This window comes from Mus pahari, chromosome 4 (assembly GCF_900095145.1).
Source record: "Mus pahari chromosome 4, PAHARI_EIJ_v1.1, whole genome shotgun sequence".
Classification (NCBI taxonomy): Eukaryota; Metazoa; Chordata; class Mammalia; order Rodentia; family Muridae; genus Mus; species Mus pahari.
The window spans coordinates 118,535,062-118,553,851 of NC_034593.1; the positions used below are offsets into that span (position 1 = coordinate 118,535,062).

Genomic DNA, 18,790 nt, shown 5'->3' on the forward strand with positions numbered 1-18,790 from the left:
TCTCTCTCTCTCTCTCTCTCTCTCTCTCTCTCTCTCTCTCTCTCTCTCATGCACACACACTGCCAGCCTTCCTCACTGTGATGAACTCCATACCCCTGAACCTTGGGAAATAAACCTGCCCTCCCTTAGGTTGTTTCTAGTCATGTATGGGCACACAGCAACAAAGAAAGCAACTAACACGCCATGGCATCATCCTGTGTCTTAAGTTGGTCATGTGGACACCAGTGGTGTGGCTCCCCTTCAAAATAGAAGTAGGGAGAGGGGGGACCACTGTCTTCAAAGTGAGCTGAAGCTAAGAGGCAGAAAAGCCCAGGGCTCTTAGCATCCCAACCATGGTCTAAATCTGGATAGATGAGGCAGGATGGCTTGTTCCTTTAAACTCACAGATTACGGAGAGACCTACAGTCAAGGAAGAGAGATTTAAAATGCCTCATGGTTTGGGTCTAAGGATTCCTGAGTTTTTAAATGTAATCTTCTTTTATCAGCTTCCTTTAAAAAATGCTACACATGAACTTCCACATTGCCTCATGCTAAGTTAGGATGGTCTGTTCCTCTGTCCCATAATGCTTACAGCATCTTACACTAGTTGCTGTAGTTAGCATGTTGACTAAATGGAATGACTAAATGGTATGAAAAATATCATTATTATTAATGGTATCTGTACTAATAACATACTGATACCTAAGGTAACAAGCTTTTTTTTTTCTTTCTCTCAGTGTCATGTGTCACTGGGGATAGAACAAAGTAGATAAACCCAACTGATTTTCTACAGATTGTCTTTTCTCTCCCACAGCTGCTTCTTTTGGTTCATGTTCTACAGATTCTTTAGATTGTATATGTGCTCACAAACAATGATTAAAGGGTCAATTTTCATGAGGATTGTGGGAAAGTAATCGCATCTATTTCTAGCCGCAGTGTGTGGCTATCTTAAAGCCGGGTATATTAGAAGATGTCTTAGAAATCATCTAGCCTATCACTTCACAGATTCAAAAAAGAAAAAGTCTCCTAAGCCACGTAGCCCGGGTAGCAGAGAAGACATTGCGGAGGCATGCCAGGCCCTGCCTCATTTGATTAGTCTTATGGGTTTCACAGTCTAAATCCACAGTCCAATGCAATGACTGCTAACTACATGTGATGACCTCAAAATTAGTTTCAGTACATCAAGACTAAAGCTTTCTTTCTGAGAACTACACTAGGAACATTTCCATGCTCCCCTGTCAGATTGAGCAGCAGAGAAGGTTTCCCTCATCACAGACCCCTTTATTATGCGGGCCTCACGGCCCTTCCTAGACAGAAAGCAGGCCTGAGCACACAGAGTCTATACTATGCTCTTAAATGTAAGACATCTTTAGTCACAGGATAGGTAGATTCTAGGGGCAACATTTCTCAGCATTGTTGACTTTAAATAGGGAAAGTGCCCAGACTCCCCCACATATAAACATTTCTTTACTGAGTGCCTTGTGGCATGATAGGCCATGACAAACCATGAATCTTCTCCTTGTATGGCATTCAGGGGAAGCATGTGTAGTCACAGTGCAGAGGAGTCTGGTAATTTTTCTTTTTTTTTTTTTTTTTGAGGGTCATTTCAACTTTGGGTTCATCACTAAGAAACAATTTATTAAATATTTAGAAGGGAGAGAGTGAACTAATTTAGCTGTGGGTATCTGGTGACCATAGAATCTCTGTTTTGGAACCTGATCGTATAGATGTTTAAATGCCTAAATCTGTCTTTAATCCATTTGCGCCGTTTAATGCTCCATTTTTTGTCTCAGGGTCTGGTTCTGTCAAGTGATGAGAAAAACGTATCACCCAATTAATTTCCTGAGCTCTCAGAAACCTCCCTTCCAAAGGTCACAGCCTCATGATTTTGAGAAATACCAGTAGATGAGTTGTCCTGGTTTAATATTCTCCCATAAGTCAGTGCATGAGATGGGCAGTCAGAAAACATTTGCCCCTTTTAAAAAATGACTTCTCATTAGACCTTTTGCATACAGCACTTATGAAACAAGAATGATGTCAAGTCACCTCACCAACAAGGTGTGCCTTTTAGAGGAATTTTTTCAAATAGTAGGCATTAATAGGGAGAGATGTTACCAAAACAAAAATCGTAGATATTTAAATAGAAGTAACTGCTTCTAAGCTGAAGTCTCTCTCCAGTTGGTAGTGTTATATTTGAGTGCTAATATAATGATATCTAGTAAATAGAAATGTTTTATATTTGAATTTATTCAATAGTATTTATGATAAATACTGCTTCAAGTACCAAAGATGTAAAATCTGTAATCTGGGGATTCTTTTACTGAGTTGAGTGGATTTTAATATCTAAGTATATTAAAGTATAATTAGTCAAAAGGTGGTGGCACAAGACAGAAGACAACATGTGTCTAGTCATCTTGGAGAAAAGAGTCATGCCCCTCAGTCCTGGAAGAGGGATTAAGAAATTCAACTAAAAGCTAATGGGAGAGGGAAATGAACTTCATGCAAGTATAAATGAAGATGGCTGAAGATGGAGCCCAGGAAAGGCTTGGTATATGTAGCACTGAGACACAGCACTGAAGTCCAGGATTCTTCCATAGCCTCTATAAAACCACTCCTAAACCACTGGCCTTTGCATAGACGGCACCACAGCAGCAATGCCTAGCATCCTATACTTTTCCCAACAGTTTCTGTCTGGGCGTTTCCCCATGTTTAAGCAATAAACCCCATACCTTGAATATTATCATTTAAATTCTACAATAGACATCCACAGTAGATATAAACTCCATATCTCGATTATTATCACTTGAATTCTACAGTAGATATAATTTCTGTCTCTTAGCCTTCAAGTTGAAGATTCAAGGACCATAAAAGTGAATCTTAAATGATTACTTCTCAAGTGAGACAAACTGCCCTTGGATGTTTTGTTTTTTTTTTCTTGATAAACCAACATTACGAATCACACCCTGTGTGATGCATTTAACCAGGTTAATTAATATCTTTCAAAAAGTTACGATGAAATCCTGCAACATCAAACCATTGAGAAGGCACAGTGCTTATGTTTTATGATCGCATATGCTACGTGTCTCACCATCTTTCCATTGCAATCATTAACTTTATTTTGGCTGACTTTTATTAAACCAAAAAGTAAATAAATAAATTCAAGTCAAAAGGAAGTCCTTTTAAATGGCTTAATATTTTGGGCTTCTGTTCTCTCTCCCCACACACTTTTTTTTTTTAATTAATTTATTTATTTATTTATTTATTTCGCTACAGAAGCTGATTGTATATTCTTGTATGCAGCAGTGACCGGCAGCTTCCAGAGCTTTGGATTTTACTGTTAGCCTTCAGGGACAGAACAGGAACTGTGTCCACCCCCTACATCATTTCCTAATAGCAGGCAACCAGAACTAACTTTAAAACATCTCCCAAGAGGCACCCTGAAGCACATCGTCTAGCAACTCAGCATCCTGTTTAAGCAATTAATACCTTAGTCAAATCTGCACTCATGTTGGTAGGGGCAGAAAAGTTCACTTTTTCCCAAACAGTGATCTACCGAAGAAAATGATTTTTTAAAATGTGTGTAAAGTAGGAACTGTAGCCAGTATATGATGCCTGGAGAATCATTTGTCTCTTGGCTGCCTGCGTTGAAGATTATTTTGGATTGATAATTCTATCCACTGTCCATGTGACTTCCAGAACTGCTCTAGAGACCTTAGGCTGATATACGTACACCATACGTGGTACAGTGTAGCTTAGATGATCTTTGTTTCATTGTTCTATAGAAAGTATGGATTGAAATCACGTGGGAGGACTTCAATAACTCCAGGAGTTTGGGAGCTACTGTAATAAGCCAGTAGCATCAACGTGACTCAAGGGAGCAACAGAGAAAAGCAAATTCTGTCATTCCTATCCTGAGACATGGCTGTTTAAGGTTTACGAAAAAGGAATTGACTCTGTGTATTCCATTAGTAATTCCTCTAGTTTTTATCATAAATAAGGAGGTACATCGTGCTTCTAAGCCATAACTAGGTCATGTGATTTCAACCTACCTTCTCTGTTCATTTTCTTCTCTCCTTCTACCATCTGCCGACAATCCTCAAGTGTTCTTTGAAGTTTTACATGGTCCTTACTTTTGGCCTTTGCACCCGTCCCCTTCCCACTACCACCCTTCTCTCTCAGCAGGTGTACCATCTGCCCGATGAAGCTCTACTTAAGAGTCAGTTTGTCACGGAGCCTTCACAAAGCCCTAGTTGAAACCATCCACTCCCTGGCCCCTTCTTTGCATTAGCACTCATTCCCTGACATCATTTGTTGACAGTCTCTCTACATTCACTCAATGTGAAGTGCAGGAGGATATGTGGTCATACTCTATTTTATTCATTGTTGTCTCCCCTGCACCTGTACCATCATTGCCTGACACTCAGTGTGCAGTTAATAAGTGGACAAATGAATGGATGAAAACGTGATTCACTGAATGATTTCCTATGGGCCAGTTATTCTGAATGATAAAAAAAGTCAGAGTGAAAAAGAGAATAACTTTTACAATAACACATAGCATGATAATAATGTTCATAAATTCTATGAAAAGGTCCTATCATGGTAGTGCTTTGGAGAACAATGAAGCAGCCGACCCCCAAGGCAGGGACACTGACCTGGGGTTTACAGAGTTGGTGCAGGAGGGAGAGTCTGATAAAATCCCCAGTTGTACAAACCTTCCAGAGATATGTGGTGAACAACAACCCTTATCCAAGTCCTCTCAGTAGCTATAAAGTTGTCAACAGATATTCAAACAGCACTTTTAGGAAGTGTCCTCAGACAGCAGTGTGCAGAAAGATGGGAGACAAGGCAGAGCAGCCCTTAGGTAGATGTCACATTAACTAGGGAGGGAGCGAAAGGACTTTCAAATGGCCATAGCTATGTAGCACAAGGGGAGAGACCAGAGACACACCTGGCAAGCCGGATGGACCAGGCAGCAGGAGTCCAGGGGTTCACTGGCTTGACATGCTGCTGGTTAAAGACAACCATTCCCTTGGGAACTATCTATTGCATTTGTTTAATTTATTTGCTCATTCTGTTCTGAATATTGAGTATAATCACTACAGTGGAATTTAGTAGAGTTGGGGCAAATAAGAACAATCAAGTATAAGCATCTCTCTAAATTTTGTTTTGCCTAATTCTCTGTGATATTTTCTGGCAGATCATGAAAATGATGTTAGGTGTATATTAATGATAACAGTGGTGCTCCACATTTTTTTCTATGACTTTTAAATCTTAAATGAAGCTATTTCTACTGCAAAGAATTCTCCAACAAAAAACACATACTCTATAGCACTCAGAATGCTATATGCATATGTATGTGATATATGTATATGGACATGAAGATGTCTCAAGGTTCAAATTATACTTGATATCTCAAATCAAATTTAAAGAAATATGCCTTAATGTGTTGATAATCTACACATAGCATAGTTTATAATTTCAAAACATTATTTTGAAAACTCAACTTTCCATTTTGGTTGTGTATAAAAAATATTCAGAGTATAAATGAACCTGCCATGAAAAGTGTCTAAGAAACTATACTAAAGAAAAATGGACTAAATGGATTATAATTCTATTCTGAAAACTGTTTTATTAAAATAACATTAAATAGAACTACTTTAGAAGTCTTGAACTACCGGAATTCTAACTTCAGTAGTGCAAAGAAACATTGTGTTCACTAGAGAATTATGCATTTATGACATCCTCCATCCAAGCCATTATTTAGGCTAAAAGTCTAAGTTTAGGATTAGACAGGTTGAGTCAGCAAGCTGGCTCAGCAGAGAGAAGCATCGTGTGCACAAACCTAACAGCCTTAGTTCAACTTCCAGAAGCCCTGTAGTGGGAGATAAATGAGTCCTGCAAGTTTTCCTCTCACTTCCACACATGCATCATAGAATACATGCATCCACATTCATATACACACATACACATGTGCACACGCACACACATACTACAAACAATAGTTTTTTCAAAAATATTAGCTAAGCTAATGAATGATTCTATAGTATTGCCTATCATTTTATAAATTTACATTTGTCCAGAAACATGGGCTAATCAAATGCACATGTCTTAACTAGCTGGTAACAGCATGCCTTAATTTCAAAATTGATTTTGAACAGGAAACTTTTAAGTTATAAGTTTATATTTAATTACTACATTGTTACAGATATGTAACAGTGTCATCAGTTTAAATATATCTAAGACATATGTAAGAAAAAAATTGTTTAATGCAATTAAACTGAGAGTGTGTATGTATGTGTATGTGGGTGTGTGTATATGTATTTATGCACAAATGTTTATATATTTACTGAAAAGTATGTCTGCACCTTGTATTCAGCTTTTCCTCCTGATTGCCTTCTGGTAAGGATGACAGTTGGCCCCTACCATTTTTCCTGTAGTGAGATTTAAGAATTATTTGTACATTTTTGGTAACTGAGCATATATCTTGGCAGTGGAGTTGCAAATAATCTATAAGACATGTATTCATAATTCAAAATTAATGGTAAATCTTTTTCATAAAAAACTGTTTTTATGAGTTTACAAAAAAATAATACTAGTTTCCTAAACTGAGAGGAAAATATATTCAATTTCTTTGATTATTTGGTTTTGCCTTAAAATATCCTAGTCTAATTTTATGTGATTAGTTGTTCTGAGTCTGATTTAATATGGCCATGCAACAAAGACCAAATTAGAAATGCCACGGATTTTAGTCTCCACTTAAAACATGATGGAAAATTCTCTTATTTTCTTTTTAAATATCTCCCTGAAATGAAATACCCAATTTTAGTGAACGATGTTTAGCAAAGTCACATTTACGATGAGAATGCAGCCTTTGTGAATTGAACATATACATCCTCCATCTAAACACTGACTGAATGCACTCCTCAGCATAGAATTTCCTTTCCAGCCCCACTTGTCTGGAAGGGAAACACTCAGGAGACACTTGAGAACCTGGGATCCTGGACTATGATAAACCCAAGGCTTGTCTTCATTCTCAGATCCCCTATCACAGCTTGTAACTTCTGTCCTTGGCTTAGCATTGACATTCATTTCCCAAACAATTTACATACGTGAGGAAATGATTAAGCATGTTTATGTGTTAGCCGGAAAGAACTGGTGGAGAAGGGCAAGCTGATATAGATGTGGGGGTAATTGATTGGGAAAGGTCCCCCCGGGACAGAGGCAAGGATGGATTCCAGAGTCTACCTGATGAATTGGCCTTGCAAGGAGGAGGGGCTCCTCTTCCTCTGAGGTCCGTGTGGCCTTGGGTTGATGAGAGATATAATCTGGAGGGGCTTTATACCTGATGGTCTACTTTTCTTTGCAAAAATCTAAAATGGAGAAATTTCAAACAGAGGGGGAAAGATAGGTGGAGAGAATGCCCACCACTGCAGATAGCAAGCCTATTAAAAACCCAGTCACTGGTTCTGGCTGTACGTCATCCAGGAATAAAAGTTAGTATGACACAACCCACATCCAATAACCCGAGGCTGATGAGAGAGGAAATGAGTCTTCCTGTGCGGGCTGTTTAGAACAACAGTGTGGAGCAGGGTCTCTGGGTGTTCCCAAACACTGCGACTATTTAATTCTTTTAAAATTCACGACCCTTCTCCCCTAATAATCATGCTCATGTTTTATGTCATGTTACAGGGTATCAATGTCCGATGCTGACTAACGGAAATGTCCCACAAGGAAAATCAGCCATTAGGGTCGTATGGTGGACCAAAGAGCTCTTGTGTGAAATAGTAGCATCTATAAATTCACTAAACACACCCAAATCAAGTACATTTCTAAATGCACACTAAAAAGAATGCCCCATATCTTTATTTAAAAATAGCATAAGGAGTCAAAAATAAGGTTGTAGCTCTGTGGTGGTTTTCTTTTTCTTTTTTTTTTTTTTCTTTTTTCCACTGTTGGAAAGCCATGCCTTCATCTAAATTAAGCCAACAGATCCTAACACTGACTTTGTGGTTGAAGGACTGCTTAATTTCACAACTGTCACATTTACATTTTCTAAGTAAATATCCCCTTCATCTCACTAAATACTGTATTCTGCCGGCCTCTCGGATTGCACCCTGACGACCGCTGGCGCCCTCCCTGCTCCCTCTTCAGGTGCACACCAGGTGCTTGCCTTTAGCCTTGGCCTCCCCGGAGTTTGTAAACCAGATTTTGTCAGTTGACCACATTTCCTAAGAGCAAAACATAGCCCGATTCTCTGCAGTGCCTTCCTTGCAATACTGCTTCTCCTGGGTTTACAGACGGAGGGGCCTTGTAATGTGTCCGCTTTCTTGGGAATGGTATTACATTCTAACTGCCTCTAGCAACAACATCCCCAACCCTCCAAATGTGACCGATTTGATAGACTGGTAGGTATATCATGAAAGAAATGCACTGGGACGCCAAGAATTTTCTTCCCAAAAGAGGAAATCAGATCCCTCTTGTATGTAACTAATGGTTTTCAAAAATTAATCTATTTTTATAAAAATACATTTTGTATTTCCAACTGAGAAATTTTCTTCTCAGCATATTTTAGGGGACCTTACAGCATAGGATGGCTTGTCAGTTGTTGAATAGGATTGCTGGTTAGTTGGTTATCCAAGCCTAAATGGCAGTATTATTATGTTAATTGAATTCTTCTTTCCTCTTTTAGGGACCTCTGGGGCCTCCAGGACAGAAGGTAGGCTGTGTTTATCAGTGCTGCGAAAGTACTTAAACGCCTTTGTCCAATGAGAGCACAAGAAATGTGTGGCATTAGCAACCATAAGCCATGCTGAGAGAGTCGGTCTCCTTTGTACATTTCTGCTTTACTATTATACATTAGAATATGCCTTCAATTTTCACTCTACTTTATTGGAGAATATTTGGTAAGCCCAGGAAGGCTTCTTGAGCTGAATTTGTAGGTTATGGAATATTTAATGCAAATATTGGTAACACATTCTGACAGCATTTACAACATGGAGGATCATGTGACACTGCAAATTGATTGCTGGCCTTGGTCAAATATATAACTGCCAAGTGGCCACAGAGCTGACCCGAAGAGAGGATATGCTCATTGCTTCCTTCCCTCGCTGCTTGGCTCACTTGGTGTCCCCCTTGGCTGAGGCAAACTGAAAAGCGACTTCCTGATTACAGTCTCAACCTTAGCCACAGTCAACAAATGACATTCTAAAGGGGAGGATCTAGGGTTCTGAGATCACACCAACCAATGGCACTGCAGTAAACACAGCAATAGGAGATAGGTGGCCCTTTGCCAATGAACACCAAGAAGTCCCATGCACCTCTCACCCTGAATGGGGAGGGAAAGGATGTTCAACTTGCAGAAAACTCTAGAAAAACCATTGTGCTGTAACATGTGGGAAGGGGATTGCGCTTTATCTTTGGACTCCATCAAAGATAGAGACTTTGATCCCCAAAGGCCAGGCAGGTGGCATCTGCTGAAACACAATCCTTCGAACCATGGCTAAGCCCCTGTACTGTGAGGCATCTTGCATGCCGGAACAGTTTGTCCCTCGCAATAATGTCTCTATTAAGCTCAGTGTGAAATTGTAAAGCTAGCCTGATCCATGTACAGCCAGGATAAAATGCCGGCTCCAGACTTGAAGACCTCCCTTAGTTCCCATACCGCAGGATCACGGGCTGAGTTAAGGGACTTGCCAGCTCAATTTGTTTGGCATATACTTTTTTCCAGTGAGCTATTTTTAGAGCAGTTTCATGATGCTCATGGCTATGTAATAAAATCCTTGTCCCATTATTATAAAAGAAATTTAATATAGAACTAAGAAAAATCGATTTCCTTATTCTATGTTAAGAATAAGCAAAAAATAAAGCATATATATGTGTGTGTGTGTGTGTGTGTGTGTGTGTGTACACACACACCTTGTCTAGAGCCTAAAAAGAGAAATGGCAAGGAGTAAATGACATATTTATTAATGTCCCCTGTGTTCATTTAAGTGTCATGGATTGTCCCAGGTAGTGACTGGCTTTCCTACTCTAAGTTGAGCCCTCTACATGGAGCCATTCTTTCCCAGACAATGGGCGTATGTGCTCATGTTTATATATTCAGGTACCTTCATATTCAACATATAAGAATTGTATTGTTCTGGGTCAATAGACATTCATGATGTTTTAGTGAGTCTACTTTAGAAGCCATAGCAATACTTAAGTAACTTAAATATATGTCCTGAAAGTCAAGAGGGGACATGATCCAAATATAATCAATTTGAGTCTCTAGAATAGGGGCCTCCTGTAGTAGTATAAGCAGTTGCTTTTTCAATTACCTTCTGTTTGTGTTCTATAAACTTGGCAAGTTCAAGAGTTGCTGCTACTCCTCAGCTTTTCCCAAGTGAAACTAAATTATCTATGTCTTTAAAACAAAATTTGGAGCCATGTGGTCTCCTCAAAGTTACGGCTTTCAATTTATATGAGATTCAATAAATTGTGTTAGAGTTAAGTGAATATTTGGAAAGAATATTAAAGTTTGTCTCTACTTTCTAGGAAAGTATGAGAATCTGCCTAGATTACTAAATACTGGAACACTGTGGATAACATCTAGAGAACACAGCCCTAAAACCTTTTGCATGAAATCTGTAGTATGTCTTAGCCACGCAAAACTGTGTCTGACTAATAAATGCCACACAGATTTGGAACTGAAATATTACATGATCGTAATAGTAACTTAATTTAATCATGTGCATCTTTAGGGTTCCATTGGAGCACCTGGGACTCCAGGCATGGATGGGCAAAAGGTAAGTTCTGCTTACTGTAGCATTTATCACATCATTTGAAGACTACTAGAGTCACAGGCAGTTATGTTATTAATATGCTTATATGCAAATACAGGAACGCCGCGGAGCAAATGTCCAAATGAGTTGACTTTAAGGAAGCTGTAATCCCAAACTAAAACTTTTCCATTGTAAGAGTTTTGGATGTGTTCAGGTTTGTTAAGTTACTGTAGCGGATGTAAGGGAGATGCCCTACTTACCATTCAAACAAGACATATTCATTCTGGTCATGGGTACTATGCACTACTTATGATTAAGAAAAGTTACTTATATAAAGATATAAGAATATGTAAAGTTTCATATTAAAACCTTCTGAACAAGAATAAAGTTTTCACCATTAAGCAAACTTGGGAACAAAATGGACTTGCCTATGCTCTTATCATTAACTTCTGCTATGCTGTTTAGTAAGGAAGGGGATCAGAAATAAGGAAAAGTGTGTATGTGTGTGTGCATGTGTATGTATCTGTGCGTGTATGTGTGTGTGTGCGCGCAGGGGTGTGTGTGTGTGTGTGTGTGTGTGTGTGTGCATACACATATCCTTCTGCATACACACATCTCTTTGCATGTGTATATTTATTTCCACATCATTTTTATTATTTGGAGAAAGCATCTAACATTATCCCGCAGGTAAGCCTGGTGTCTATGCACTTAACATGCCTACCTACAAGCTCTCCAGTCTGGAACCTCTACAGAGATGAACAAAGCCACTCTGGGAGCTAACAAAACCCAGAGCTGGCCCAGCCCTCCCAGGGGACTGGAAGCTGAGCTTGGGACTTTCCTGTCTCTCTCTGAAACCTGGATCTAGCCCTTAGAAATCTCATGACTCATGTACTCCTCTTCCAGAATATTTTAATGCCCTGTACCCTGGACTGAGTTCTGAAATCGCACAAGGATCCCAGCTCTGACCAAGAGAACAGACTTATTTTATACGTGGTCTTTCATCTCGCCCATCTTCCTGTCTCTCTTAGGACCTCTTAAACCTACAAAGTAGCTAAGAATAAGAGGCTACCACCCACGTGCTGTGTAGCTTTTGTCAAGGTCTTTGAATTTTCTGCCCTCCTTTTCTGCCTCTGCATGAGAGAGACTGTGACAATTCCTGCCTCAAAGGGTCCATGCAACTTTTCCTATGTTTCATTTTAGTGAAGGTTTGATTGATCTATATTCCAAAGGGGCAATTCAGAATTACTCAAATCCTAAGGAAAATTAATACTCCTAATCAAGGTTCATAGAGCCCTTATTTCATAAGCCAGACAGCCATGCCAGGGCCCCATTTATACTTCAGTGAAATGTATACTCCTCCCAACCCCCAATCCTGTTAAAGACGGAAGATTAATTTTCCTTTTAAACACTGCAGCTCATGGAGGGAAAATCTGGTTTTTAAAAAACACTGAAAATTGCTTGCCATAAGGAAGATTTGAAGACTGTATAGCTTGGGATGCTCGTGACGTTGATGAAGGCCAAACTAGTGTGCACTTGTAATGTTTTCCTTTATCTTCTCTGTTGTTGTTTTATCCTTTGTTCAACCTTGAGAGGCTTCACGAAAATCCATAGAAACCTTTAACCTGAGGGAAAACTATCTCTTTGAAGACTTCATGTTTTTTTTTTTTTATTTTCACAAGAAAATAAGCAATTTCCTCAGAAGGAGCAAGGCATGTGTCATTTTCTTGTCCTAGTCACTGAGTTTAAATAATGGATGGAGGAAGCAGCATTGGATAGCCGCAGTTTTATGTACTGCAATCTATCTTTGCAGTGTTTTAAATGTGCTTTCTCTAAAACAGAGGGAAGCCAACATCCCACTTTTATGACGGCATGAGCACAAGGCAGTGAGTTTATTTTTCCTACTTCATAGACCTGGAACTAAAACACAGCAGGTAGACCTTCCCTTAATCCTCAGTAGTGCTTAAGACTGTCATGGCAGCTAGATCCTCTTTAGGAAGATAAATACAGAGGAATCTCCTTCACCAAAGGCAACTGATCTTTGTGACAGTAAAAGTGAAGTTGGCAGAAGTGCAGCAATTCTACAGTTGGAGTGTCCGAGACGCATCTTAAGCCTCTAGACTGTCTTTTGCTAGGAAGAGAGTTTACAATGACATCATAATTTTTTGAAAGAACTTCAATGTCCTATACCTCTCTTCAGACAATGTTGTCTTCCATGTTACAATTTCACATTTTCCAAAGTAGCATCTTTGATGCCTAGAAAAGTCATTTTTCTGGTGACAGTTACGGAGGGTGTGGTAACTTCTACGTCATTGGAAGTTTGGGGAAAAAAAAATAACTACAGGAAAAAAATGTCTTCTATTGTGTTGGACAAAAGAAACTGTTTAAAGAGAACATTTTCTTTCCCACCACATTTTCAAGCCATTCAGGTTGACAAAATTAGTGATTGGTCTTAGATAGTAAACTTGAAGGTGCGGTAGCTCTATATTTATTTTATTTTAGATACTAGCCACTTTGGTTAGTAACCTTACCTATTCTGATGAAGACTGAGTAACATGTATTTATGTCATGGTCTTCCAATTTGTTATATTGTACTGAGTAAAGAGACATCCAGAGCAGTGACATGCTATTAAAGTCTAACCTAGCGCCTTCTGGCATCAGCCTGTAGAGGAACCCTAAGTGACCTTCTATGAAAAGTGAGGGTGGGGCATTGTACAGCAAGAAGAATAGGTCTGCCTAGCCTAAGGAAGAATGCCCCATGCCTTTGTCTGGGATGCTACGCAACCTTGTTATGACTCTGGTATAAAAGACAAGAGTCCTTGTAGTGCTACCTGGACAAGGTAACTTAAGTCAATGTTATTAATAGGTGCTCGGTATCTATAGTTATATACTAGCGTGTTTTAGGAGTCTCAACCCTTCAACCCAAGCAAAAGGAAAAACCTTTGAAGTCAACATAGGATAAAAATTAATACACAGAGTTACAAAGGAAACTAGACTCTTCTTCTGTCCCATGGCCTTTCCAGCCAACCTTCCACACAATATAACATAAGTAGTCAAAATGGTCCCTATGTGTACAGAAAAAAGGACACATCACATATTACATTAGAAGTGTGGTCACTACTGTTAACTTCTCCAACCCTGGGGTAACATCCTATGTTCTTTGAAGAGTCCTTTCCTCTCTGAGTGTAAGATGTAGCTCTATCTTTAAAATAAAAGAAAGGGCTGTCCCCTAGATACGTTGACCCCAAAATGTCATTTGTGTCACATTGACTATTCAAGAAGTTTCTCGCATCTTTTGTTCCCAACTCTGAAAGCTGGTTTCCTATCATTTGTGCTGGTTTCCAGGAGCCAAAACAGGGCAGATGCCATGCCAAACCTTACCTAAAATATGAAAGGTTGCTGCTAGTTGTATTAGACACAAAAATGTGTTTTCTAAGTCTCATGTGTAGGTATTGTTGGTTAAAACTATAATGAACACCTTACTTGTGCTATGATTGACCTACACACAGACAGATATAACACATGGACTCAGTTAAACCATGTCTCTGGAGAAGTGTGGGCTACTTAAAATATCATTATTAACCTGGAGAATCATTTGGCAGAATGTATGGAATTTTCTACAGTTTTGTTAGAATATTTGGATATCAATTCTTTCAAAATCTGCACTAAGGTTAGGTGTTATTTTAAATCCCTTCTTCTTATTTTCTTTTAACATGTTTACCTTACTTAGCTCAAGCACAGTAAGTCATCATAAGTTGTTTGAGTAGCAATTAGTGCAAATGCTATGAAAAATAGGAAGATGTAACAGCCAAGCAGTACATGAAAGACCCAGCATATATCTATATGCATATATGCATATATATCATTGTCCATGTATATCCTTATATAAGAATATATATCCACATATATCCTTATGTATTTATCACTAAAAAATGTCAACTGTTTTTTATGATTAAAAGCAAATTATCTTTGCTGTGAAAACGAGATTTTTTTTTTTTTCTCAGAGTTCTGGGTCATAAGGATTCTTGCCAAATCAAGAAGAATGCCCGATGCTCTTGACTACTATAATTTTCAAAGGTTTTTCTAGATCATATTTTTTTAAAGTTTGAAACGTAATATAAAAAACTGAGACTAATGTATCATCTATGAATCTACCCTAGAAAGCTGTGTGGTTTTTAAGTGACATTGAATTTTCATTAGCTCGTCGCCATGGTATTTGGAATGCTGTTTCATCTCTAACCCAGGAGCCTCATAGTTCTTAGCTGACATTTGTCTTCACAAAATACTTCTAATGGCATTTTTTATTATAAGTATATTTAGAGAGCTGATAAATGGAAGCTTCCAGACTTGCAAAGGTCACACCATTGACTCAAGTCCACACAATTAAACCACAGAGTGAACCCGATATTTTGTGCTTGATTCAGTCAGTGTAGCCATTAAACACAGTGTCGTTCTTGTTTAAATCATTTTAAAAATTTGAATTAAGGCCTGGAGATACAGGTCAGCAATAAGTGTGTGCTCGACATGCGTGTGGCTAAGGTTTACTCTCTAGCACACTCCCAAACTCTGAATTTAATCCTTGGAGGATTTCAGCATGTCGTGGGTCTCTTTGTTGTAGCCTAAAAGTTTCTTTTGCCAGTGGGCTATTTCATTGTGATTTTTGTGTTGTCTATTAAGTAAAAATAGTGAGGGAAAGAAATGGCTGGTTTCTGATTCCAGATTAGTTAATGGTTCAGGGAAATTATCTTACAATAATTTACTCCTTGCATTGGTTAACGGTGGGAATTGAATTATATTTATTACATTTCCTATCTTCTGAAATTAAAAGATTATGTAAATTAGAATTCCAAGAGCCTAAGACCACTGTTTCTATAGTAACCACGATAACACTCATCCTTTCGCGTTAGCATCTTCATTTTCCCATTACTCATTCTTCCGGAAGATCACTACATCCTTTAGTGTGCTTGGTAGAGTCTCAGACATTCCACATACTGCTCACTCTACTCTAGAATTGACCTCTCATTTAGTTCAACTTTAGTCAAATGAAACTAAAGATACACCTGTCTTTTATGTGATTAATTTTAAGTTTCCTGGAGGAGAACATATCACTATGTTCTCCTCTTTGCTGCAGGGTGATGGTTTCTTCCAAACCACTCCCCCCCACCCCTCGACTTCACATAAGCATTGAATGCTAGCTGTCAGTCTCATAGATGAAAACATTGGAACAAAGGAGAATAAGCAGTTGGGTATTGATTGGCAGAGGGAGGGAAGGGAAGCTCCTCCAAGGGTGTTTTGCAAAACAGAATAACCAGACGGATATAACTGAACAAATTGTACCATCATGAAGCCCACTTTCCCGACATTTCCATTTAGAAGGGTGCATTTATAAAAGAGAACACAGAAATACTGGCTCACTAGATCTGGTAAAATTGCATATATAATTTGGAAGAGCCCTTTTCAAAACGTCCCTGAAATGTGCCTATTGATTCACTCTTCCTCAACCGTTCAGTTACTCAGCACTTACAAGTGCCCGGTGCTGTTGAGCTCTGAGACGAAAGCTATGCCTGCCATCATAGATGCTATCCCAGGATGATGGGACACCGAGACAGAAGCAATGTCCCAAAGTCTATTAAATTGCTATGCTGCTAAGTACTTTGGCAGAGGTACAGGGCAGCCTGGTGCAGTAGGAAGGGATAGAAGGTATTGCCTGGGTAGGTAGCTATAGGTGTTAAATAATGTCTCGCAGAGTTTGACAAAAGAAAGAGAAAATTATGCTATATTGCTGCAGTATGATCAAGGTAAACTATGGACAAAGTTGGTCTTAACATTCTGTGTCTAAAACAGTAATATTTAACCATTGTGGGCTTCATCTTTTCATAGACAGTTTTTATCCAAATTCTTTGCCACTAAATCAATCACAGAACCTATTCTTATATCATTAGTTCTTACTTCTGAATGATACAATTCATTTTGAAACTGGAATTTAAAAAAATAAAAACTGTGGGATTATTCACTGTGACAACCCTGGCAGGTTAGCATCTATCCAGCTTCTTTTTACACCAGGCCAGGTGCCAGTGGGCTGGGTACCGTCACCCAGATGTGAAACAGCATTGCTATGGTCACTTTATAAGAAGCTTCATTGCTTTCAGCACTTTCTTCTCCTCTGTAGAGAGAACAGAAATTGTATAATTACCAAAATTATGCATTGCTTAAGGTTTTAACTGTTATGTGCATATCAGCTCAGAGCCTTATAGCAACTCTGTAAAGTAGGTCCTATGATTACCTAAGTTATAAATGAGGACACCAAGGGTCAGAAAGGGTAACAGGTATTACTAGCAGAACATAGCTTCAAACCAGGCAGTGTGCCACTACCACGGAATAGAGGCTAAGCGAATGAGGCACGCAGCATTTATGTGACTGTGGACTCTTGACTATCTGGAAACTTCAGTATCCTAATTTGCCCAATAGAAATCGTAATATGGGCTTGAAAATCCAGTCAATGAACAGTGGGAGGAATGGGTGTAATTTTCCATTTGAATGCCTGTGGTCTTCAAGTTAGAGACATTAATGCCTCGATAATTCCAAAACCTCTTACTGCTCCACATGCATGTGAACAAGAAAAGAAGTGTTTCTCATTCTGCCTTTCTTCATGGGCCTTTAGAATAGTTTTCCAGCTGAACATATCACTTAAATTTTCTACTAATAATTAAATACCGTCTCTTTTGAAAAATATTTATCATTCAAATTATATGCAGAATATATATATACACACATGACTACACTTTAAGAAAGAAGATCTTGATAGTCCATCCTTTCATCTTAGCTCCAAACTTTGTAACTCCTTTCATGGGTATTTTGTTCCCTATTCTAAGGAGGAATGAAGTATCCACACATTGGTCTTCCTCCTTCTTGATTTTCTTGTGTTTTTCAAATTGTATCTTGTGTATTCTAAGTTTCTGGGCTAATATCCACTTAACAGTAAGTGCATATCTAGTGACTTCTTTTGTGATTGGGTTACCTCACTAAGGATGATATCCTCCAGATACATCCATTTGCCCAAGAATTTCATAAATTCATTGTTTTTAATAGCTGAGTAGTACTCCATTGTGTAAATGTACCACATTTTCTGTATCCATTCCTCCGTCGAGGGACATCTGGGTTCTTTCCAGCTTCTGGCTATTATAAATAAGACTGGTATGAACATAGTGGAGCATGTGTTCTTATTACCAGTTGGAACATCTTCCCCACCCGGGAATCTACCCCACCCGGGGATCCACCCCATAATCAGCCGCCACACAGACACTATTGCATATGCCAGCAAGATTTTGCTGAAGGGACCCTGATATAGCGGTCTCTTGTGAGGCTATTCCAGTGCCTGGCAAATACAGAAGTGGATGCTCACAGTCATCTATTGGATGGAACACAGAGACCCCAATGGAGGAGCTAGAGAAAGTACCCAAGGAACTGAAGGGGTCTGCAACCCTATAGGAGAAACAACAATATGAACTAACCAGTACCCCCAGAACCCGTGTCTCTAGCTGCATATTTAGCAGAAGATGGCCTAGTTGGCCATCATTGGAAAGAGAGACCCCTTAGTCTTGCAAACTTTATATGCCCCAGTACAGGTGAATGCCAGGGCCAAGAAGTGGGAGTGGGTGGGTAGGGGAGCGGGGGGGGGGNGGAGAGCATAGGGGACATTCGGGATAGCATTTGAAATGTAAATAAAGAAAAATCTAATAAAGACAAAAAAAAAAGAAAGAAAGAAGATCTTAGATGGGTATTTTAAGAAGAAAAAGATTTTTATGAGCATATTCTGCTGCAAGATCTATGACAGTGGCTCTCAGCCTTCCTAATGTTGCGACCCTTTAATACAGTTCCTCCTGCTGTGCTGACCCTCAGTCATAAACTTTATTTTGTCGCTACTGTATAATTTTGCTACTGCTATGTCTGAATCATAACTAAACATCTTTTAAACAAGATAACTAGCCGGGGGTGATGGTGCACCCCTTTAATCCCAGCACTCGGGAGGCAGAGGCAGGCGGATTTCTGAGTTC

General features: G+C 39.0%; 1 protein-coding gene across 6 annotated transcripts in view; it reads left to right on the forward strand.

Annotated features, from left to right (window-relative positions):
- The window catches only part of Col25a1 (collagen type XXV alpha 1 chain), a 417,766-nt gene that overhangs the window by 307,477 nt on the left and 91,499 nt on the right, over positions 1-18,790 (forward strand). For all 6 annotated transcript variants that reach the window (XM_029537736.1, XM_029537737.1, XM_021195769.2 and 3 more), the window contains exons 11-12: positions 8,669-8,695; positions 10,719-10,763. In XM_029537736.1, coding sequence (XP_029393596.1) covers positions 8,669-8,695; positions 10,719-10,763 — 72 coding nt within the window. The remainder of the gene's footprint in view (positions 1-8,668; positions 8,696-10,718; positions 10,764-18,790) is intronic.